Source organism: Callorhinus ursinus, unplaced genomic scaffold, assembly GCF_003265705.2.
Source record: "Callorhinus ursinus isolate GAN/ISIS: 27379988/994484 unplaced genomic scaffold, GSC_fseal_2.0 scaffold2, whole genome shotgun sequence".
Lineage (NCBI taxonomy): Eukaryota > Metazoa > Chordata > Mammalia > Carnivora > Otariidae > Callorhinus > Callorhinus ursinus.
The window spans coordinates 67501337-67525753 of NW_027397064.1; the positions used below are offsets into that span (position 1 = coordinate 67501337).

General features: G+C 34.8%; 1 protein-coding gene across 6 annotated transcripts in view; it reads right to left on the reverse strand.

Annotated features, from left to right (window-relative positions):
- The window catches only part of SLC4A10 (solute carrier family 4 member 10), a 306454-nt gene that overhangs the window by 23253 nt on the left and 258784 nt on the right, over positions 1–24417 (reverse strand). For all 6 annotated transcript variants that reach the window (XM_073883384.1, XM_073883388.1, XM_073883375.1 and 3 more), the window contains 6 exons: positions 20562–20667; positions 14975–15136; positions 13224–13337; positions 12018–12179; positions 3818–4069; positions 2509–2577 (listed from right to left, as the gene is read on the reverse strand). In XM_073883384.1, coding sequence (XP_073739485.1) covers positions 2509–2577; positions 3818–4069; positions 12018–12179; positions 13224–13337; positions 14975–15136; positions 20562–20667 — 865 coding nt within the window. The remainder of the gene's footprint in view (positions 1–2508; positions 2578–3817; positions 4070–12017; positions 12180–13223; positions 13338–14974; positions 15137–20561; positions 20668–24417) is intronic.

Consider the following 24417-nt stretch of genomic DNA (forward strand, 5'->3'; position numbering starts at 1 on the left):
TGTCCAATTATCTTTCAATGACTTCATATTAAAATTTTGCCTCAGTTCTGACATCTAGTACTTTCCTAAGGCCGAAGTGCTTTTTCTTCTCTCAAAGTCAGAAACTGGTTGGTTGTTCATTCAGGAAAAGAGTTTCTGTGCTGTCTGTCCCTCAGTATCAAGAGTTTAGCTAAGCTACCCCATGGTTTTGCTGCCTCAGCATCCATTTTGTTTGGCTAAGCAGCCTGTGGTCACCTGAATCAACACTAGCTCCTCATGTAGGCACATGCCCTGGATAACAGCCAGCAGAGTCACAAGTAAATGTACATTCCTGAGATGAATACCCCAAATGTCCTTGCAGTCAACAGTCTCGCCTAACTCCCAGGGCTTTCCCCTTATGTGCTCCTTAGATAAGACCCACCTGGGGCTTACCAAAACCCTGCTTTTTATTTGAATTGATCAATCAGCCTTAGACCAGGAACCCCAAACCACTCCATCCACGAATCCTAATAAAGGCATGTGCCCCAGGTCTTGATTCTTTCTCTGTCTGCCCTCTGCCTTAACTTCCCTATTCAGACCCTTAAGGTACACCAGGTACTTCCTCCAGGACCTGTGAGTAATAAATTATCTATTTCAATTTCTCTTGTAGTCTATCCTTGAACCACAGCTCGCCATCCAGCACCCTGTGCTCCACTTCACATGTGTTGAGACATTCATAATAGTCAGGTGACTTTTCTTTCATGTCTTTGAACAGCAATGAGACTAGCTGTGTCATAGAAAAAGCAGTTTATGATTTCCTTTTGGTCAAGAAAAAAATAAACTCTACTTTACAATAAATAACCCTCAAAATTAGTCTCCTTTCAAGAAAATTTAAGTGTTTTAGATCAATGATGTTAGGTTATAAGACAGGATTTTTTCCCAAAGGCAAATTTAAGTAGAAATCTGCCTCTTTCTTCCCTGTGTCTCTCTGTGTCCTCTCTTCTTATAAGGACCCCCATCACTGGATTTAGGGTTCATCCTAAATGCTAGATGAGCTCATCCTGAGATCCATAACTAATCCATCTTCAAAGACTCTATTTCCAAATAATGTCACATACTGAGATTCCAGGTGGACATCACTGCGGGAAACACTATTTAAACCACCATAGTATGATAAGCATGAATAATTTGCCCACCGCCTCTGCAAAGATTTAGAATACAATTGTGGTCATTTTAAAATGTGTCCACAAACTCTTCAGTACTGTTCTCTTCAAGAGATGGAGTCTAATTTCCTTCCATGTGTTCAAGCTGGACATAATGACTCACCTCTAACAAACAGAAGAAAATGGAAGAGACCATGTGTAACTTTGGAGACGAAACCAAAAGGCACAGTGACTTCACCCTCACTCTTTCTCACATTGCTCACTTTGATGGAAGTTAGCTTTCAGGTCATGAGGGTACCTAAATGTCCTATAGAGAGCCTGTCTGGCAAAAAACTGAGGCCTCCTACCAACAGCCACAGAGGAACCGATGCTTTTTCCCCACAGCTGTGTGATAAGCCATCTTGGACGTAGGTCCTCCAGTCCTAGTCAAGCTTTCGGGTGCCTGCAGCCCTTGTCCACATCCTGACGGCAACTACATGAGACATCTTGAGCCAGAACCACCTGGCTAATCTGTTCCCAAATTCATGTCCCACACAAACTGTGAGATAATAAATGTTTGTTGTTTAAAAGCCACTAATTGTAATTTGTTATGAATTGTTATGTAATTTGCTAATAGAAAATTAATACAACTATATTTAACCAATACTTATTTAAACAATAAGCTTCCCTTTATACCTTGAAATTGCCTTACTCTATACCTTTCTTTTTAGTTTAATTTTAAAAAAGAATTCTATAAATATAATTGTACCAATTATATCAATAGTAGAAAGACAAACATGAAAGGAAAAAAAATCACCCAGGATCTCACTTCCTTAATAAATTGTTTTTATTTCTCTGCCTTCCTTTTTGATCCATTCACACTCACAGCTTTATAAACCTATATGGTAGGTAGAGCTTGTTTTCCTACTTTTTTGCTCTCCATGAAGCCATAAGCATTTTTACCATGTTCCTTTAATGGCCATCATAATTACCAATCTTAAATGACTGTAACATAGACCACTTAATTATTTTACTGCTGATGGATAATTGGGTTATTTCCAATATTTTGATAGTATGTGTTACAATGAACATCTTTGTGCATACAGTTCTTCTTTTCTGTTCCATATACATGATTACAGTATCAAAGATTAAAAGTATTTGGATATATTTTGAAATGTACTGCTATTAGTTTTCTAAGAGGGTTGTAAAGTCTAAACTTTATACAGTTTTAATATAACTTATGGTAAACAAAAATACCTTAAAATTATGAATGAGCTTGAAGAAATGTAACTGTGGTGTGAAAGCTGCTCCTCAGATGATGTCATTTTCTTAACTATCACATGATTTAGCATCAATAGACTTAAGATAAGTCATCACAGATGTGCGTGGTTTACTGTAAGCAATTTACCTGAATTCCCTTTAGAGACGAAGCACCCATATAAAGAAACACTCCATATAGAACTGGCATGGGAATAAACTGTAAAAGAACAATTAGAGAAAAGATACAAGTTATTTTTCAAATAACTGGTCATGCTATTTTTCACTTACCAAAAAAAAAAAACAGAAAAATAAATATTTTAAAAGCAATATAGGGCAGAGCCAGAAGCCTCAGGTTCAAATCCTAGCTCTAGCACTTTTTAGCTGCATAACCTTAGGTAAATTACTTAAGCTCTCTGTGCCTTAGCTTTCCTGTGTGTATATAAAAAGGGATGGTAATAATAGGGTTGTTATGAGTATTTAATAGGTCAAAACCTATAAAAGGGCATATAAAATACATAATAAACAATAAAGATTAACTATTATTATTATGCTACTTTAGGGAAACTTGAATTTTGTTTCACAATGGTTAAGATATTGGCTTAAAGATGAAGAATGGAACTAACATCTAGATGTTCTGACATTATACCAGATATTTGCAAACATGTGGACTGTTCAGTTTTTCTCTTTTTACTGGAATAGCTCAGCATAATTTTAGCTCTCTAATTACCTATATAACATAGAAATTAATTCTTGCAAATGTACTTACATAAATGATTAAATATAAATAAACTTATGTGATTAAATCATTCTGTTACAACTTTCAAATTATAGACAATTAAATGAGTTATAATTTAGAATACAATTGACACACCTTGGTAATATCTGCCAAAATTCTTTGACAATATAATTACTCTTTAATGCTCTTCAAAATGGACTCAATTACTTTAAATGTGAAGAAAATAAGTATACACAATGGTGATGTTCATGCAGTAGTGTCTGAAACATTTAACAGACAAAACTGCATATATGGCCATGACTGTTACGTGGCTCATCTCTGCACCTCTATCTTATTCTAGGTAATGTTAATTGCAAATACATCTGACAAGAAAATAGAGACTTTAGTTCATGTAGGCCTGCAGTGAATTCAGGTCACAAGTCAGTTAGAAATAATGAGTGACTTTTCCCCATAACTTGGTAACTACTTCAAAATTACGGTAATAATTTACACATCAAATTTTACTTTGCCAGGCTAAATTTCTTCTGTATTTAAAGTTTCCAGAACACAGCACATAACTTCCCCCGTTGAGAAGTTATATAAACATGGTAAAGAAATTCATCACTTTTGTCCCATGCCGTACAATATTTGCAAATTGATGGCTTCGGTTCAAATGAAATTTCTTAAGCAATAATAAATATATTCTGCCTCCTCTCAATTTCATACAGGCAGATTTCATTACCTTCAGAATACTGGTCATAAAGACTGATGAACCCATAAGAATAAAAATCATAAGCCCAGTAACCCTTTGCTCCCGAATGCCAAGAAACTTGGGTTGTTCTCCTGGAGCTGAACATTCTGATTCCAGTTTTAAGCTGTTGACATGAGTGATGGACAGGACAGTGGCAGCCACAAACCACGGCAGGCCCATGATGGAGCACACCCCAAGCATGACAGCCACCATCAATAGATCCAGATGGTACCCACAACCTTTCTGTTAAAAGAAAGAAAAGAGGATTCTTATAGGAACTGAATTTAGTATAGAGACAAATGACGCCACCACCATGGAACAGTAAGAATAGAAAAGAGATACTATCTTGAGTCTTAGACAACTGATTCTGAAATGCAAAATAAATTAAAGATAAAAAAGTAACAGTCTGAAAATATATAATCCACTGAAAGAAAAGTTGCAGATGTTCCTATTACAATTATGATTATAGTCACTTCAACCTACTTGAATAGGTTTAATGTATGTCTGGGTTAATATTACATTAGCTTCCATTCTATTTCTATTGGATAATTAAAGTCATTATCAAATACAGTCACTTCTCTTAGTTTCCTTAAATGGGCAAGTTAACTCACAATTCATATATCTACTCATTCATTATTAATTCATACAAGAAATTACCGAACACCATATACCAGGCATCAGGTAGAACACAGAGAAAACAGAGCAAGGACCGTATCCACAACAGTGCTGAGATGGCCTGAGTGTGACTAGGAACCGCTTCCTGACAATGCTCAAGGAGGCCTACGTATCAGATCTCCTAAAGAGAAACTCTTCTCAAACACCGTGTTTCCAATTGCCCTCTTTTGTCTCAATGGGTGGGTGTCTCAATGTCTTACTGGGAAAAATAATACCATGAAATCTAAGCTTCCTTATACATACCTATTTTTATCCTGATACAGCTCTTGCTATCTTGTTCTCATTTGTTTCAGTTTCAACACGAGAAAAATTTGGCCTCTCCCTAAAAATGAAAGTTTTTGTGTTTTCTCTCTCTCTGTGATCCTACTCCACTGTCATTGACCTCCACGTGTTGCAAACTTCAGTGCTTTCTAGGACCAGGCAGGAAACGTCATTGAGAAAAAAACAGGTGCAGGGGGCACGTGGAGTGGAGATGCAGGGAAGTGAGACATGGGTGAGTGGCTGAGGGCTCCAAGGAAAGAAACTGAAGGGCAAACAGCGCTTGCCTCTCCCTTCACCACCCCACCCCCCATAGGAAATCGTCAGTGGAAAGCCTCCGAGGTAGCAAATGGCTTGGCCTACTTTACATTCCAACTCATAAGGACTAACTTCATGAAAGGTAGTATAATACAGTGGTTAAGGGCTTAGGTTCTGGAGATAGGTGGCCTGGGATCAAATGCTGGCTCAACCAATGATCTTGAGCAAATCATTTAACCTCTCGTGCCTCTGTTTCCCTAGATGAAAAAAGATGATGGTGATGACAGGAGTCAACTTCACTTGGTTGTTGTGAGAATTAAATTATTTAATTTTGAAAATTACTCAGAACAATGTCTGATATATAGTAAGCACTCCATAAATGTTAGGGGCTATTACATTCTGGCAATTGAACAATAAATTTTTATTTATACTCATTTGTTTCAAGGCTCCTCAATAGAAGGATGTGTTTCTTAAGGGCAGGTAACGTATCATAAAATTTCTCAGTATTTCCTATAGTTTTTAACACAATCATTGGTGCACAATAAGCAACCAATAAGGTACAGGTTGACTTTTTTAAAGGGAAATATGCTTCATTAAGACATCTTTCAGAATCAGGTTTAATAAGTATAATTTAAAATAAATATAGCCATTACATTTGTTATTATGAATATGAGCAGAAATTACCAATTCTTCAAGAGGAATAATTCTGATTTTTTTTTTTTTTTTACAGGCAGTTTTACCCAACTGCAAGCAGTTTCTAGTTACTATGAAGCTCATATAGCCTAGAGTGTGAAACATCTTGAGTATTTGTGCATATTTGTCATGGTAGGGTTTTCTTTCTGCTATTTTGTTTTGTTAATTGTTTGATTAAGAAAAACACTCTTAAAGTCGGCTGTGCTTCCTGTCCTTTCTGCTTACCCCTGTCAAATATAAAAGTGCAGGAGACAACAGTGAGGACAAAATGGCAGCTATCCACACAAGGACATTTTCCTCTTGTGTTGTCACCAATTCATAGTGCCCTTCCTTGGGTTGGCTTCACCAGAATGCCTAACCTTGTCAATGTGACTCTAGAAACTCTCTTTTTGCAAGTAACTCAGCAAAGATCTTTATTACTAAGAGCTGGAGAGTGGGAAGAGAAACACTCCACTGCCAGCAAATCGGCATAGTAAGAAGATTAACCAGGGACACACTACGGTCTTCTCGTCCTTTTGAATGAACAATTTGGAAGATGTGGCTGCATAAAATAGAACCCAAATTTTGGTCCCTTTAAAGGAGCATGTCTTCACCGGTGATGTGAATGGTGCCCCCGGGCTGTTTTGCGAAGTTACGGTACTGCTAGGAGAGAATGGAAGACGTGCTAACAGCCATGAGATAAACATCAGGGAAGGGCAGAGGAGAGGGGCTCTGAGAGTTTGGCTTGTCCTTTTAGCACACCCTGGACTCTCCCAAGATCCAAGCTCTCTAGGGCTTAATAATAGAAGAAAGGCCTTCTTCACGATGGTGATTTCCTATAGCTCTTACCTAGTGTTTTAAAAAGACAATACAAACATAAACAGTGGGCTTCTGGATTGCAGGAAGCAGACAAAATAATGGTTTCCAAGTGAATAATTTCATTTTTAAATTTAGAAAGCTAGCTTTGTACAAGAATCTAATAAAAACAGAAATACAATTTCCCCCTAGTTATGTTGTACAGCAATGGGAGCATCTTAATGTAATGAGAATCAAAGGAAATAAAGCAGTTCTGGCAGTTCCACTAATTAATCATCATCCTCCTTCTTGCCTTTCATTAAATATCTTAAAACTTGGTCTTTGTACCCAAATCATTAGCTGAGAGGCATGACAGCCAAAGGGAAGTATCCCTTTGTCAGAGAGAGAACTCTGTACCTTCTAACATATTTCTGTAGATTTTTTTTTTTCTGAAATAAAGACAGAATCAGAGCTTTTATTCTCACTTTCATCCACGAATCACAGGAAATGGACATATGGGAGGAAAAGGGAACATAGCAACAGGTGATGCTACACCAGACCCCACTAAAACCAACATGCAGCAAGACAAGAGGCCAGCCAAGGGGACCATCTGATACCCAGATGCCACTGCTGAAAAAATTCATTTCAAAGCTTGGCAGCCATTTCCTGCATCTGTCAAGTTAACCACATAAAAGACTATAGATTGACATGAAGAACCAGGCTGACAAAGAGGGCAAAAAAGAACATATCAAATGCCATAATCATCAAGAGAATGTGGTGCCAAATGAATGTTGCAAATGCATTCATTTACTCAAGTGATCTGAGATTGTATTGCTGTTTATTAAAAATGATGTCAAAAGAAGCCTGAACTGTCTACAGAAACATGTAGAAAAGCCCACAGTTTGTAGCTTAACAGAAACTTTCTTTTCTGTAAGATAGTATCTTTCTTTCCACTTTTAGAGAATGTGCTTTTTTTAAAAAGCAGCTATTTCTAATGCTTTTCAAAGGGAGTCAGTGAACCTATGCCTATCCCACTTTTCTAGGTAAGAAAACAAAAAATGTTGGAGTACGGATCCATACCTATATATAATATAGATGATAATTTGTTTTCTCAAATTTTTACATTTGCAGCTTCTATCACTCTTGAATGACCCAAAAGATCATGAGGTGCAGTGAATTGGAATTTTGCTAATTTGAGCTTCTTCATTCTGAGGGAGGAGGAAGACACTTAGTGAGCTGGGCCAATTTCTTTAGCTCAACACAGCTTTACTGTGTATGTAGTAACACTCTCAAAATGATAAAAATATTTTTAATGGCATGAAAAAATGCTCTATAAGAAAACAACTGGCTTTGGTAATGGAAGTGAAGAAAAGGTGAAAATGTAAGTTTGGGAGACATCAAAATGATGAACTCCAAGGTGACTTGGATATATGATATGGACTAAGATACATGAGGTAGAGTCAACAGGGTGCTTGATACAGAAACTAGAAAACTTGATTCATTCAACTATTTCAGGGCATGATCCAACCAAGGCAAAAATGGGTTTTCAAGTGATAAAAAAAAATTAGTAAAAGCTGAAAATGTGGTTAACTTGTGGTCTGGGGATATACTCAAGAAACACATATCTTTTCCTGACAATGTGGTTCAAGTCAAAGCCAGGGGACTGTGCAAACATTTCAGTGAAGCAACAGGTGGGGAGAGCGGCTATGGAACAAACAGTTACTCTGAGTCAAGACTGTTCTGAGAAGGTGATCTTTTGTTGTTGTTAGGAGGAAAATCAGCGGCAGCAGACAGCACTATACTGAAGTTTATAGAAGACAATGATTATAGGCAAAAAATAAAAATAAAAAAGTGTTCAGTGTAGATAAAATATGTCTTCACTGGAAGGAATTTGCTTTGCAAACATCCACATCTGGGGAGGAGGATGGGATGTTCAGACTTACAGTGACCAAGAAAAGATTAATTCATGGGGCACCTAGGTGGCGCAGTCAGTTGAGTGTCCGACTCTTGGTTTTGGTTCAGGTCGTGATCTCAGGGTCATAAGATTGAGACCCCACCCCCCACCCCCTGCCTCTATTAGGTTCAGTGGAGAGTCCACTTAGGACTCTCTCTCCCTTTCCCTCTGCCCCTCCCCTCCATGCTCACTCTCTCAAATAAATAAATAAATCTTAGAAAAAGATTAATTCTACTCATGGCAATATAGCAGAACTTATGACTGAATCATTTTCTCTATTGTTTACTAAATCCAGCCTATTAAGGGATAAAATATAAATCTTTTGATTGCATAGTCATTTATTTGTATAATAAAAATTAATTATAAATCATGTAATATATTTTAGTTATACAGCCTCAAGTTTATTTCAGTGACAAAAATATTAAATGCTTTAAAGCTGCATTTAATTCTACATATACAAGTCCTTGAAAAGACCACTTAAAGGATGTTTTATGGTATTCTAGCTGTTCTACATGATATGTAAAGGGGGAAATATAGTATATTTGTTGATTTAGAGCTTTGGAAAGGCTATGAATGTCAAGGGCCTACCACAGGCTCATGAAGAACAAGGAGCAGCTGTTATGTGATTTATAAGGTTGGGAGACCTAGAAAAAAAAGGGTACAGAATGAACCAAAAGGTTATATCACTCTCAGCAAATCTTCACTTACTTCTGCATTTTGTTTCAATATGATTCCATTAATATGTAGGGAAAAAATACTGCCTGTATTAGTTTAGCTGATAGTCGTTACAAAGAATGATTTTTCAGCAAAATCAGTGGGATTTCTGCCTAATTATAAAGGCTAAAAACAAAAACAAAAAAATCTAACTTCCTTTGAAAGGAAAACAATAATTATAAGGCTTACTTTCTTCCTAAAAATAGGAGCCTTTGAGTTCATTTTAAAATATGTCATATAATGAAATATATATATATACAGCCATTAAAAAGGATAATCAGATTTGTATGGTTGGCATGGGATGACTATCACGATAATGTTCTGACATGAAAAATAATACAAGTAACATATGTAGTCTGAAAACATGTATTTGGCTATATATCAAAATTTTAACAATGTAATCTCTAGGAAATAAAATGATGGTGTTTTTCATTTTTGTCTTTTAACTTTTTATATTGTTTAATTTTTAAACCAAAATCATATATTACTTTGTGAGAAATACAGAGATATTTTCAGTTCTAAAAAATAAATTGGTGTCTAGGAAAATGTTTTCCTACTTCTTAGAGAGTTAACAGACTAATAATTTTCAACCTAAAGTATGAACACATGTTTTATAGATCTATTTAATCAACTATGTAACTTTCACAATTACGTTGTGGTAGAATTTGCTTTTGCAGATGACTGATATCTTAAAAGCAAATAATACTTTTAAATAATTCTTATTAAATAAGTAGGCTATTAAACTTGGAAATCTGAATTCCTTGTTTTGAGGGCTGTATATCACTCATAGTTTCCAATATTGAATGGAGTAGTTTTCAAAATTTTCAAAATTTTTTTCCTACCAATTGATATCACATTGGTAACTTGAAATGGGCCATGGTGGAAGTATTCACACCATGAAAATCAGCAAACATTATAAAACAGGGTCTCTCTTTTAAATGCAGAGAACTGGTTGTTAAGCATGTACTAGCACACCACTTGTCTAGTTCCTAAGACTTTGTGAGATATTTTTGTAAAATTACCTTTTTAAAAAAGTTTTTATTTAAATTCCAGTTAGTTGACATACAGTGTGATATTAATTTCAGGTGTACAATATAGTGATTCAACACTTCCATACAACACCCAGTGCTCATCACAACAAGTGCTCTCCTTAATCCCCATCACCTATTTCACCCATCCCCCACCCCCCCTCTGGTAACCATCAGTGTGTTCTCTACAGTTCAGAGTATGTTTCTTGGTTTGTCTCTCTCTCTCTCTCTGACAGGAAAAAAGAGAGAGAGAGAGAGAGAGCAAAAGTGGGGGAGGGGAGCAGCAGGCAGAGGGAGAAGCAGGCCCCCCACTGAGTAGGAAGGTCAATCCCAGGACCCTGAGCTCAATCCCAGGACCCTGAGATCATGACTGGAGCCGAAAGCAGATGCTTAACCGACTGAGCCACCCAGGAGACCCCCTCTCTCTTTTCTTCCCTTTGTTCATTTGTTTTGTTTCTTAAATTCCACATAATTAAGAATTTTATTTGACAAAAGCAAAAAGTGAATTGAACAAACTCCTTTTAGAAAAAGTTTTGAGCACTTGAGTTACTTTCTATAAAGAGAATGAAGAATGCTCTTTGTTTTCAGATAGGCACACATTCTCCTCCAACATATACATAAAATTCCTTTTTAGTAAGATTTATTAGAAATAATTGTGCTTTCTTATGTGTTAATGCCATTATTATTTTCCACCAAATAGCTCAATCAGAGATTGTTTAATCCTTCTAACAAACATACTTGTAAAATTCTTTAAAGTATGATTTCTGTTGCTCTGAAAAGGAGCCTTTCCCTAGAATTTAAAGAGGATATGAAGGTAGCTGGGGATTATCTCAGGATACCAGAACAAAACAACTTGATTAATTGTACATATTCTGCTTTTAGAAGATTTGGTTTGGATTATTTTTTTAAAGATTTATTTATTTATTTATCAGAGAGAGAGAGCGAGCAGGGGGAGCGGCAGGCAGAGGGAGAAGCAGGCTCCCGTTGAGCAGGGAGCCTGATGTGGGACTCGATCCCAGGACCCCAGGATCATGACCTGGGCCAAAGGCAGATGCTTAACCGACTGAGCCACCCAGGTGTCCCTGATGTGGATTATTTTTGACCACTCATTGATATCATGGATTTCATTTAACATATTTTTGTAAAGTGATAGTGCCCACATTGAATATCTCAGAAATATTGCACACCAGTGAACAACTTTGATTATTCACAATTGTAAAATGGCAGGGTCGGAATATAATACGTAAGATATATCCATATTTATTCCCTTAGTTTATGAAAAAAGTATTGAAATCTGCAATAAAACTCAACAAAGATATCGCTTAGAAACTCTAACATTTATGGCCAGGTTTTGTTGTCATAGTCATTGAGGACAGATGAATAACTAAACCAAACGAGAAGATATAATTTGTTCCAATAATGAATGCAATCTAATAGGCATACTTAGAGTCAAATAGAGAAGTAGAGGAATCGTATATACAAGACAAATTGGTAAAGCTGCCCTTCACCAGAATAGACTGTTATTTCATTAAAATATGTTAAACATGGTGAAGAAAGTTACAACCTCTACAAAGTGTATTATTTTAAGTCCTGAAAGTAAGGTCTCGGAGTTTAGGCTCAGCCAAGTGCTATAAATACATTAATTAAAAAATTAAAAATTAATTTTAAGCTCCTTGTGAGACAAAGCATCATGAATATAGACAATAAAAATTACAAACCTGAAAACATTAATATTTCACTGTATAAATGACTAGAGAGTGCAGGTAAAGTATAATGAACGTCAATCAATGTCGGTTAAGCCACAACGATTTACATTAAAATGGATGTTGAAATATACCTTTAGCTTATGTTCTTTTCTGTTGATAATGACAGCTGTAATCTGCTGGTCCATAAAAATAAGAATAGTACAAAGCAGAGCTGGAATAATAGCAGCTATTACTGTCCACCATGGATTTGGACCTAAAGGTGTAACAAACCAGCCACGATCGTCTCTGGTAGGCTGCAAGAAATAAAACAATGTATATAGTTAGTAACTGGATTAATGAATATCTAATTAAATTATGTCTTACAGATGCTACCAGGAAAGCCCTAATTATAAATTGATATGCTAAATGAGCTATACTTAATAATAATAGTCATATTTACAAAGCATCTATAAGATACAAGTCACCAGTCTAAGCACTTTAAATATTTTAACTCGTTTTTCCTTCACAACACTCTAAAGAAGGTGCAGATAGTAAAACCGAGGCATAGCGGGGTCAGTAAATTGCCCAAGGTCCCAAAGGTGGTAAGTGGTGGAAACAATTTAAACTCTGACAGCCTGGCTCAAAAATCTATGTTCTTAATGAATACCTATAGTACATAAAATATTAATATTTACCATTTACAGTTGGCAAATTTATTTACATTTATAAATAGCACATTGACAACTGTATATAACTCTTAGTTTAGATGTGTCCACAGGTCATTATGTAAAAATGGCAAAAAGACACTTGGTCATATCAGGAGCTCCGGGATTGGTTCTAAACATTGCCGGTGCCTGAGATGAGTCCCAGAGAAATTCATTCTGACATTCTTTGAGGACCTCCCAGTCCCGTTTGACAGGTGAGAAAACGGAGGCTCAAAGAGGTTAAGTAACTGGACCAAGGTTACACACTTAGTTAGTCACATGGTCAAAATTCTATTCCAGACCTAATTTTATGTTTTCCAAAGCCCTATCCACTGTGCAATTTTTCAAGATAATGCATTTTCCTTTACTTTCAAAATGCTTCCTTATCTTTCAGGAGGGTTGTGTATGGATATTCTTACTGGAATAATTGACAGGAAATTTTTTCAAGTGGCCTCTAGATTCCATTTCTGTTTTTTTCTTTTTAATATTAGACCAAAATTTTAGCCATGTTGTGGGCCTTTTAATGAATGCTCTATTAATCTATATTCCTTATATTTTCATGAAAACCTCAAGTAGTAGGATTATAACCATCATCTAAATGAAGATTAGACCTAGAGATGGAGAAATAGATTATAAATGGTATGATAACTTCACCTTGAAAACACTTGGTACTTGTAGTTTTGGAGATGGGATCCCAATGGCATAGTCAATTAAAACCATACACAGAATTGTAAGAAAGACAGCAAAGTCACTCACTATGGATCGAACCTAAAAATAATGAAAACACTTGTCACTTAAAGAACTATAAATAGTAAGGAATACTCAAGAACATAATCCAGAATCACAATTTATAATTAGTTTATGACACAGTATCATAATATTATATTTTATACTTACTATAATATTATCATTAGCTCTGTCAGAACCTGAATATATACTTATGTATTCTGTTATTAAGATGGATATGCACTCAACCTTTCTAGAATGAGGCATTATGTAATAGCTACAATGGTGATTGCGTTGTTTTCAGTTTTTAAAATGTAAGTTTATTATGAGCTCAAGTGTGTGAATATTTACAACATAGAATAAGATTGCATGGCCAGAATCTGGCTGAATTTTAGGATTCTGTCTCCCACAGGTAACATTTCAATATGATAAACCTAAAGCATAATAAAAGAATCTATTTATATTGAAGAAGCACAATATTTTGGCTGGTTTATCTGGGATGTTAAGTATGGCAGCAGGGAATGTGTACAACAGAGTGGGAAAATTTTAAAGTTATTCTGTGTAAGCCAGATATTTTTTCTTTTTTTTTTAAATTTTAATTCCAGCATAGTTAACATATAGTGTTATATTAGTTTCAAGTGTACAATATAGTGATTCAACAATTCTGTATATTACTCAGTGCTCATCAGGATAAGTGTATGCCAGTTTTTAAAGCCATTTTTCATTTATAAAGCCATCTTTGAGAAAAAAAAATCCTTATTACAAACATCAACTAGGTATGGCTTCTATTAGGAAGACCTTATGACACATACACCCACACAAAATGGAGGAGATTATTGTTTCAACTTACCAAAAAAAATTTGTATCAATCAAATTGAGCTTTGGGAGGGGAAGGAATTAATCTTCCGCCTTAGGGAAGGAAGAGGTGACAAAAACAGAAGTTTTCTCTGGAAGAAACAGTTCTTAAAACATTTTCTTAGAGTAGAATTTTGATCATAATCTTTAGCTCATCCCTAAAAAGCTTGTTTTCTTGTTCCTTTTCTTTCTTTTTTCTTTTTTTTTCTTTTTGGCTGAGTCAGACATTATAGGTGTTACTTTGCAGTGTTAAATATTGAACTAAGCTGTTTCTCTGTTTACTTTGCTCTCCAAATATGCAGATGTAAACGTGGTGGGTTAGGGGGAGGGACTGACACTTTAAAAATGAAAAAGAGAATAGTGTTCCAATGAGTCTTGCAGGGGCTTTCCCAATTAGAGAATGTAACTGTGGCTCCTAGGAGGTATCTGTCAGGCTGGAATAGCTCCCACTGTTCACTGGGCAAGAAAGTGACAATCAGGAATGCAGTGTGGGCTTCGGATTTCCAAAAGCGTAAGTGGGAGGGTGGGAGTTTATCTTTGGGATCTGAAGTTAGCATAAAAGCTTCGAGGGCATGTGCAGTCCTAGCACCTGTATCACAAAATGATTTCTCTTCACCTCTTTCCCCGCACCTCACTCCTAACCTGGCAGCTCCCTCACACACACACACACACACACACACACACACACACACACACACACACAGCTTTTTAGTGGCTCCTTTGATGGCAGCAATTGCTATTTCTTTTGTCTTAAAACACATATGACTCTATCACATGCTTTATGTTGGTTTATGTTTGGATCAGGAAAATTCTAGTCTAAGTACCTTGGTTGGAAAATAGCGGCTAGTCTTGAACTGCTTCAGGGTAGCTGACAGAGTAACTGTGGAAAAGAACAGGATCACCGACCAAAACAGAACATCTGGTACATATGGGTGATCGTGGCCACAGGCTCGTCCAATGTATTCTCCATGCAATGATTTGCATTCCTGCCAGAGGAAGTAAAACAAATGGAGCTAGTTAAGAAAGGAGAGGACACATTTCTTTCAGAAAACTATCGTCTAAGATCAACTGTAGTTGAGATGTTGAAGCTCTTCATCTGTGGCTCTCAACGACTTAATAGACATCCGAGTAAGCTTTATGAATTCTCTTTGGATAGCTAGTGAGCAATATTGGAGATTTATATTATGTTCAAATTGAACATGAACCACTTTTAAAATTTTTGCTTTTTTCAAATTAAATTTAAATCTATATAACTAATTGATCTACCAATCAATGTATATTTAACCTCATATCCGCTAAGTTCCTAACACTAGATTTATTGGAAATATGACATATGTGATAGTATGTGGTTACTAGGGTCAACACTACACCAAGACATTTAAGTATATCATCTTAATTAATTCCCACATCAACCCTATGAAATAGGGAGATGTCATTATTTCTATTTCCTGTCTGAGGAGACTGAGACATAGGGAAGTTAAGTAATTTGCTGTGGCCTCACCGCTGCTGGACAGCAGAGCTTTGGTACAAACATGGTGCCTACGGTGGGAATATTTTTGCACATTAAAGAAGAACAGTAATTTTGTGGAATTATCTTATCCAAAAGCTATCAAGAAAGGTGAGAAAGCAACGAGAAAACCATGATACATTCTTAGTAGAATAAAATTGGGAGTCAAAGATGTGGCTCAAATTTAGATTACAGAACAAAAGAGAGGAAATTACTACATGAGCAAGGCAAAGCTCATATTTATTATGACTTCTCGTTTTTTGTTTTTTTCCTGATATATATTTTTATAAGCCCCTGAAGGATCATCCTAATTACTACCTTAGCCATGAGGTGGCAGCAAAGGCAAAAAAATTTCTTTTCTCCAAGAAAAACTGAGCATTTTAAAACATTAATATTTTGAAATGAAATAAAAAATTCTCTTTTAAACTCATCTTGGTTTCTCTTATTTTATATTGAAGATTAGATTACTGAAGTATTACTTTTTTTTTTTTTTTTCAAAAGAGAAAATCATGATTTAAGTGATCCGGTGACCTCATTAGTAGTACTTGAGATATTCTGGACCTAAAGAGAAATTGAATTTATTGAGGATCCTTCTGCTTCTGTACCTTCAAAAGATTTTAGAATAGATCACAGATAGCCACATTTTTATCTAAAAACAAACCAACAACAAGTAAAATCTGTTTAGAGCAGCTACCCCTAAGGCCAGGATTCTTGAAAAATATTGTTAACTTACCTTATGATTATCTAAAAGAATTGTCCCCTTTTTTAATCTAGCCCCAAATATTTTCCTTGCAAGCTAAAGTTGAGTTCCAGTTATCCATATTAAGCTAAGACAGAGCACAATAACTTGGTTAATTAAAAGACCAAAGAAACCACATTTACCCAGCCATAATTATGGTTCTATTTTCCTTCTCTCAAAACTCTTAAAAAATAAAGCATCAAAAGTGAATCCTTGCATTTTTAGTCTTTTCTCTTGCCCCTGTCCAGAGATGCTAGTAGAGCAATCATTAAGCAAAGTAATGGTTAAGTAGAATGGCAAAACACAAAGAGGAGCTAGAAGCTCCACTGCAAACACATCATTTGTAGATTTGTGGCTGTCTTCAGTCTTTTGTGCAGATATAAAAGTCTTCTAAATATTCCTTGGACTTGGCTGGGTCTTGTTCTCAATCCTTAAGAACATAGATGCCACTTAAAGGATCATTTAACAGTCATATAATCTATAATAAATTGCCAGTAGCTTGCCTTGTTACTTTAATTCAAAGCAAATTTGAAAAGGGTGGGTTTTTTTTCTTCCTTTGTGGGGGGCAGTATGTTATTTAAAAAGAAAAATTGTGACCTACAAAATTCTACATTTATTTTCTGGTTTTACCCCTAACACATACACACACACACACACACACACACACACACACACACACACACACACACACGAACCAGTCCTAAGATTTAGGAGTGAAAACCAAATCTAAATTCTGTTCTCTTTTTTGAATCTAACATATGGTTTCACATACAAAAATTTAAAAAATGATTGTTGACAAACTCATTTCTACTAATTATTCTTCAAACACATTCTAAGTTTCAATTTTATAAGTTTACAAAAATTTAGTTCGGTAAGAAATAAAATATATTTATTTTGTTAATAAGAAGAAATTAAGGTTGGCATTAGTATATTCCCCCTTATATATGTACAAGCTAAATATGTAATTCTGAGACAATTGCTAGTTAATTGCATGTGAATATTTTAAACCTTGCTTAGGGATTCCTTGTAATGACTGATTTTAAGATTTTGTTAAATACATTTATTTATATAAGAGAAACTTACATATTCTAGCTTGCCACAAAAGACTTGAGTTAAGCATTACTCACAATGGCCAAAATATGAAAACAACCTATATTTCTGTAGATGGATGAATGAATTAAGAAAATGTGATATAAATATACAAAGTTATATCAGTTACCTTTAAAAAAGAAGAAAATCCTGTCATTTGCAAAAAACATGAATGAACTTGAAGGACATTATGCTAAGTGAAAAAGGGCAGACATGGTAAGACAAATACTTCATGATTTTACTTATATGTGGAATCTAAAAAGTCACCCTCATAGAAGTAAAGAGCAGAGTGGTGTGTTTACCAAGGGCTGGTGGGGATGAAGAAGGGAAAATAGGGAAATACTGGTTAAAGGGCCCAAAGCTTTAGTAATGGGGAATGAATAAATTCTGAAGATCTAATATATAACATGATTACTATGAATAATGATACTGTGTTATATGGTTGACATTTGCTAGGGCAGTAGATCTTAATGGTTCTCACCAAAAAAAAAAAAAAAAAGAGAGAGCAAGAAGAATGGGAAAAAAAGGAAAAGGTAACTATGTGAGGTGATGGATATGTTAACTTGCTTAATTGTGGTAATCATTTCAGAATTTATACATACATCAAAACATCACGTTATACATCTCAAATAGATACAAGTTTTATTTGTCAAACATACCTCAAAAGCTGGAAAACAAAATGAATCGAAACAAAACACTTGTATTAAATAGTAAATTTGTGATATGAAACTGTTTTTCAAAACAATCATTAAATGTTTATTGAATACTTACTATGCATATAGCAGTGTGGGAGAATCAAAGAAAGCTAAAATTCTTCACTCTTGCTGAGTTAGCAAGGTGTAAATTATAATTCATGAGATACGTAACAATTCAATAAAAACTTTTCAAATGAATAATATGTAAAGTAAATGTTCTATCACCATTTTTATAAAACCAGTTATAATAGCCATTAGCACAGTGTTTTGTTAATAAAATGCTAATGATTATGCTGGGGCAAAAACCCAGCATAATAATTAAGAGCACAATTTAATGGTCTTCATTGACTTAAAAATTACAAGATTTTTTCATTATGTAGCATTCCCTTTGGTGATAAAGGCTATTTCTGGTCAAGATTAGCAATTTTCCATTGCAAAAACTGCTTTTAACTAATGAAAAATAATATGAAAATTTCTGCCAGAATGTTAACACCTACTACAGAACTTAAAAATAAAAAAGAAGTGCAAGATTTGCTTTGATTGCAAAACATTTTTTACTATACTCTGTTTGACCCTAAAACTTTTAACATCTAAAATTAATTCATGACTAGCCAGATCACTTGTGCTATGAGTGTTTTGGAAGTTTATTATTAAGGATTTGCCATCACATAGAATAAATACTATCATTTAACAGTAAATTATTAAGGAAATACATAACACATAGAATAAATTATCATGTTAAATAACCTAGAGATGGGATTATTGGGTTTCTGCATTGAAGGGGACACCAAGATGAGGTGCACAAGCAAGAGGCTCTTTAGACATATTATCTCTACAGTTTACACAAAGGGAATGTAAATGGAAGATACACTGCGGAATAGATCAACCATGATCCCATGCTTAAATTCTGAATAACTGTAGCATTCTTTCTTGCTCAACATTTCTTTTATTGGTCCATTTAAATGGCTCTCTGAAAAGAAACAGTCTGTTAATGTTATTTTTCTAGGGACAAATAGATGGAACATAATAAATATTACTTATAACAGAAGAAAACAAGAATAAACGAAAGCTTATTCTAGAGAAAATGATTAGGATAAGAAAAAAAGTCATAAAATATAGGTTAAGATCGAATTTTAAACTAAGGGCAAGTAATTTGATTTTCATTCTGAAAGAAAACATTTAATGGGAAAAATTGAGAAAATAGGCAATAAGTCAAATGCTCTTATAAGAATCACACTTAGAGTTTTGTGATATTTGTACAACAGAAAAAGATTTCTATGTTCCACTAACTGGATCACTTGCTAAAATAGTATGTGTTTCATAAAATGAACTAGAATTCATTTAGAGTTATGCTGATGGTTATAATGGGATTTGAGCTTATACAGGTAAGTAAAGTGGCAGGAGCTCTAGATTGTAATGTTCATAACTAGAATAATTCAGATTCTAATACTTACTAAAATCAAAACATTCAATTTCTCCAGTTATGAGATTAGATTGAACAGAAGGATGCAAATATAGATGGAAAAAGAGGTGCACAAACATTATAAGATACTAGGAAGAATTGAGAAATGCATATATGAGGAGATAGAAAAAAGAATTCACAAGACAGAGGGAGCCAAAATTTTTAGGTACAGGATTTAACCCTGATAGGGAAAAAAAATCTTTGCCATTCCTTTTCTTGAGAGGGAGATAAGAAGAAAATGTAAGTAAGAAAGCCTTTCCTGGGGCACCTGGGTGGCTCAGTTGGTTGAGTGTCTGCCTTTGGCTTGGGTCATGATCCCAGGATCCTGGGATCAGGCCCCGCATCGGGCTCTCTGCTCAGCGGGAAGCCTGCTTCTCCCTCTCCTGCTCACCCTGCTTGTGCTCTCTCTCTCTCTGTCAAATAAATAAAAATCCTTAAAAAAAAAAAAAAAAAAAAGAAAGAAAGAAAGAAAGCCCTTCCTGAGGAAGGTGCCAGAATTTTGTTAATAGTGAATTTTGTTCTTCCTAAAGACTTCAATATTTACACTGAAATATTAACAAACATCCCCTCCCCCTCAGCGCATTCCAAACAGCTAGAGCAGTATTACAGTAAAAGAGTTCTGGGTTCTTTACACAGAAGGCCGACTTAGTTCTGCCATATGGTTTCATTTAGGTCAACACCACTCTTATTTAATGTGCCTTCAGTTAATCTTGTCATATTATGATTGATTTTAGAGTAATTCAGGCCTACTATTAGTAAAACTTAATAATGAAAGAAAACCCCAGTTTACTAATGAAAACCTAAAAATGAAATTAAAATTAAGATAAGACTTTTATAATAATTAACCATGCAAAATATTATTGCTTTAGTGGCAATAATTCATTCAAAATGTCAACAAAAGCCTGTAAGTTTCACTTACCGATACAGTTAGATTCTCCCAAATTATGTCAGAGGCAGAAATATTGGACTCCCTCCATTCCTTCAATGTATCATTGCTAGGATTATGTGGTTCTACACAGTTACACCTGAAAAGGCAAAATAGTGTCTTTTGTGAACTAAGTAGCTTTTTGTCACTATACTCAAAACAAATGTATGATGGGTTCTTCTTCCCCAGTCATAACTTTTCTCCATCTGAGAGAAAAGTAGTTAGGTCATCCTAAACTCCAAGACACAATATTTCCAGAAAGCAGGATAGATATACTGTCAGGACATTAGACTACTCTACAGTATTTTCTCTAATGAAAGAGGTCATTCCCTTTCTATCTCAGTAAGATGCAATTCTTAAAGTGTAGGTTAGAGCACAAGGCTTTTGGAGCCTTTGAAACCAGGATGGCTTCTAGGCTTTGCCATGACAATCTACCCCTAAACTATAAGTTAAATGGAAAAAAATGATAGACATCCAAATCTACTATTATAATTTACTTATTTTTATTAATATTATACAACTATATCAATTAAAGTTGTAGTTACTTAATCTGTACTCTAAAGGTCATTTATAATTTTGCAAATTAGGTTGAAGAACCCTAGGTATCTCAGGATATACTATTCTTCGTGATGAGTGACAGTGTTATTAAAAAAAATAAATAAATACACAAAAGATTTTTGAGTACCTACCACATAGAAGGTAACATAATGAATGTCGGATGGGCATAAGAACAAAGAGAAAATCCAAGAGTTGGGTACAGTGGTATTATGTAATAGAAAGCAATTATTGCTCTCATGGTTCTTTATAACTTTATAAATAAATCAGAAGGAAACACAAGCAAAGATTACCAACAGATTAATGTTCTTAGATGTTAACTTCAACTTACAAATGGTTTTGTTTCCAAAAAATTCATTCATAAACTATTTGTCCTTCAGAAAGCATTTTCTTATAGAAGCATTTTATAAAAATGGTGGTTGGGCTCCCACATTAACCCATATATACTGCATAACAAAAGTTAGTTGGACTGCTGTTTTAATGGTATTAATAAACTATAGAATCTAACTACCATTACTAACATTATTTCTATAGAAAAATATCATACAGTTTCTACTTGGTAAATCCCTCTGCCTAAGCAATAGTCTCTCTTGTGTCTTCTACATCAGGAATTTGGTCTTTACACCATTCATTTATGCTTCAAAGAATATTGAGTGTCTATTACAGCAAGAAACTCTACTTGACTTGGGCAATACAAACAAGCATCCTTCCTTCTTTTACTAAGGAAGGTTAGAATATTCCCTAGCGGGGCTCACCTGGACTAGGCCTCTAAGAGGGTAAAGGGTTCCAGTGAGAAAGCTGGTGACAAGGGTTTTAAGAGATAGGATATGGAAGCATTAGCTACTATGGGCAGCTACAGTGACCTCCATGGTAGCAGAGAGAGAAGCTACAGCAAAAGGGAAACAAAGGAACCTAAAATGCAGTAATAGACATACATTAATGCAATTTATTTAAAACTATAGGTTCCTAAGTCCCAGATAGGCTGTACATAAAGCTCTGTTACTTACTGGCTGCACGGCCATGGGAATATCATTCAAGCACTCTAAATCTTGATTTCCAACACTAGTAAAGGACTGCCCAGTAGAATCCCAAAGAGGGCCTGGACTAAGACAAGGGCTCATACTAAACAAAGAAATATAGTGAGAGAAGAAGATGTGAATGTGGAAACTAATTGAGAGTCTGACTCTAACCACTTGATTCCAGAAATCTTCCTACTACTACATATAATACATCCCTTCTCCAGAAAAGTTACATTACCCCTAACATAAAGAAGGTTAGAGTCCCCCAGAATCTCTAGTCAGGCTGATTAGTAAGGTCTTCTGCTGTACAAAGCCAATTCATAAAGACTACGAGATGACACTGTTATTTCAAATGTGTCAATCCCACCACAAAGTAATGAGACACATGAAGAAACAGGGAAACCTGGCCTAAACAAAAAAAAAAAAGTAAACCACCAGAAACTCATCTTAAAGAAATGGAGGTATATGAAGTACCTGACATAAAATTAAAATAACCATCATAAAGATACTCAAGGAGCTTGAGAAAACAATGCACAAATAAAATGAGAATATCAACAAAGAGACAGAAAATACTAAAAAGAGCCAAACAGAAATTTTGGAGCTGAAAAATATAATAACTAGACTGAAAAATTCTCTAGAACAGTTCAACACTAGGCTCACTCAAGGAGAAGAAAGAATCAGTGGACTCAGAGACAAGTCATTTGAAAATTTCCAGTCAGAAAAACAAAAAAGAAAAAAGAATGAAAAAGAATGGAGAAAGCTAAGAAACATATTAAATACCATTAAACAGACCAATATATACAGTATGGAAGTCCCAGAAGAAAAAGAAAGAGAATAAGGAAAAAAAACTCACTTAAAGAAAGGGGAAGGAAATGGACATCCAGAGTTAAGAAGCCCATAGAACTCTAACCATAGTGAATTCAAAGAAATCCACACTGAGACACATTGTAAGTAAACTGTCAAAAGTCAAAGACAGAGAAAGTATTCAGAAAGCAGCAAGAGAAAAGCAATTCACCATGTGTAAGAGAACCTCAAGACTTTCAGTGGATTTTTCAGCAAGAACTTCATAGGCCAGAAGGGAGAAGGGAGATATATTCAAAGTGTTGAAAGGGAAAACTACTAACCAAGAATGCTATGTCTGGCAAAACTGTTATTCAAAAATAAAGGAGAAATAAAACCTTTCCAGATCTGAAAACAAAACTAAACAAAAACAAAAAACAAACAAAAAAACTGAGGGAGCTCATCACCACTAGACCTGTTTTGTAAGAAATGCTAAAGGAAATTCTTTAAGTTAAAACAAACAGACCCTGAACAGAAACACAAAAGCACAAGAAAGTATAAAGCTTGCTAGTCAGGGTAAACATACAGACAAAAAAGAATACCGTAATGGATGTGTGTAAAAAATCACTTTTAATTCTGGTATAAAATTCTGGAATAAAATAATTAAAGATTACTATTACTATAAAATATGTTAACGGATAGATGATATAAAAATGTGATTTGTGACATCAGTAATATAAAGTGTGTAAAGGCAAGAAAGTAAAAGCAAAAAGTATTTATATGAAATTGAACTTGTTATCAGTTTATTAATAGATTGTTGGAACTATAAGATGCTTTATGTAAGCCCCATGGTACCACAAAGAAAATACCTGTAGAACAAACACAAAAGAAAATTGTGAAGGAATCAATGTCACTAAAAACACCCCCCTCAAAAAAAACAAAGACAGACAGAAAAAGAGGAAAAGAGGGACAAAAACACTGTAAGACAGAAAGCAAATAACAAAATGGAATAGTAAATCCTTCCCTATCAAGAACTACTGAAATGCAAATGGATTCAACTCTCCAGTCAAAGGCAAAGAGTGGCTGAATGGATAAAAAACAAGATCCACTAAATGTGTCTAGAAGAAACTTTTCATTTAAGGATACACATAGGGTGAAAGTTAAAGAATAAAAAAAGATACTTGATGCAAATGGTAACCTAAAGGGAGCAGGGAGGGGGGTATAATTATAACAAATAAAATAGACTTTAGGTCAAATATTGTGAAGAGACAAAGAAGGACATTATATAATGATAAAAGGGTCAATTCACTAAAAAGATATAACAATTAAAAATGTATACTGACCTAACAGCAGAGCACTGAAATATAGAAAGGAAATACTGACAGAACTAAGGAAAAGATAAACAGTAACAAATAATATTAGGAGATTTCAATACTTCACTTTATTTATTTATTTATTTATTTATTTATTTATAATTATGTTTAATTTTTTTAATT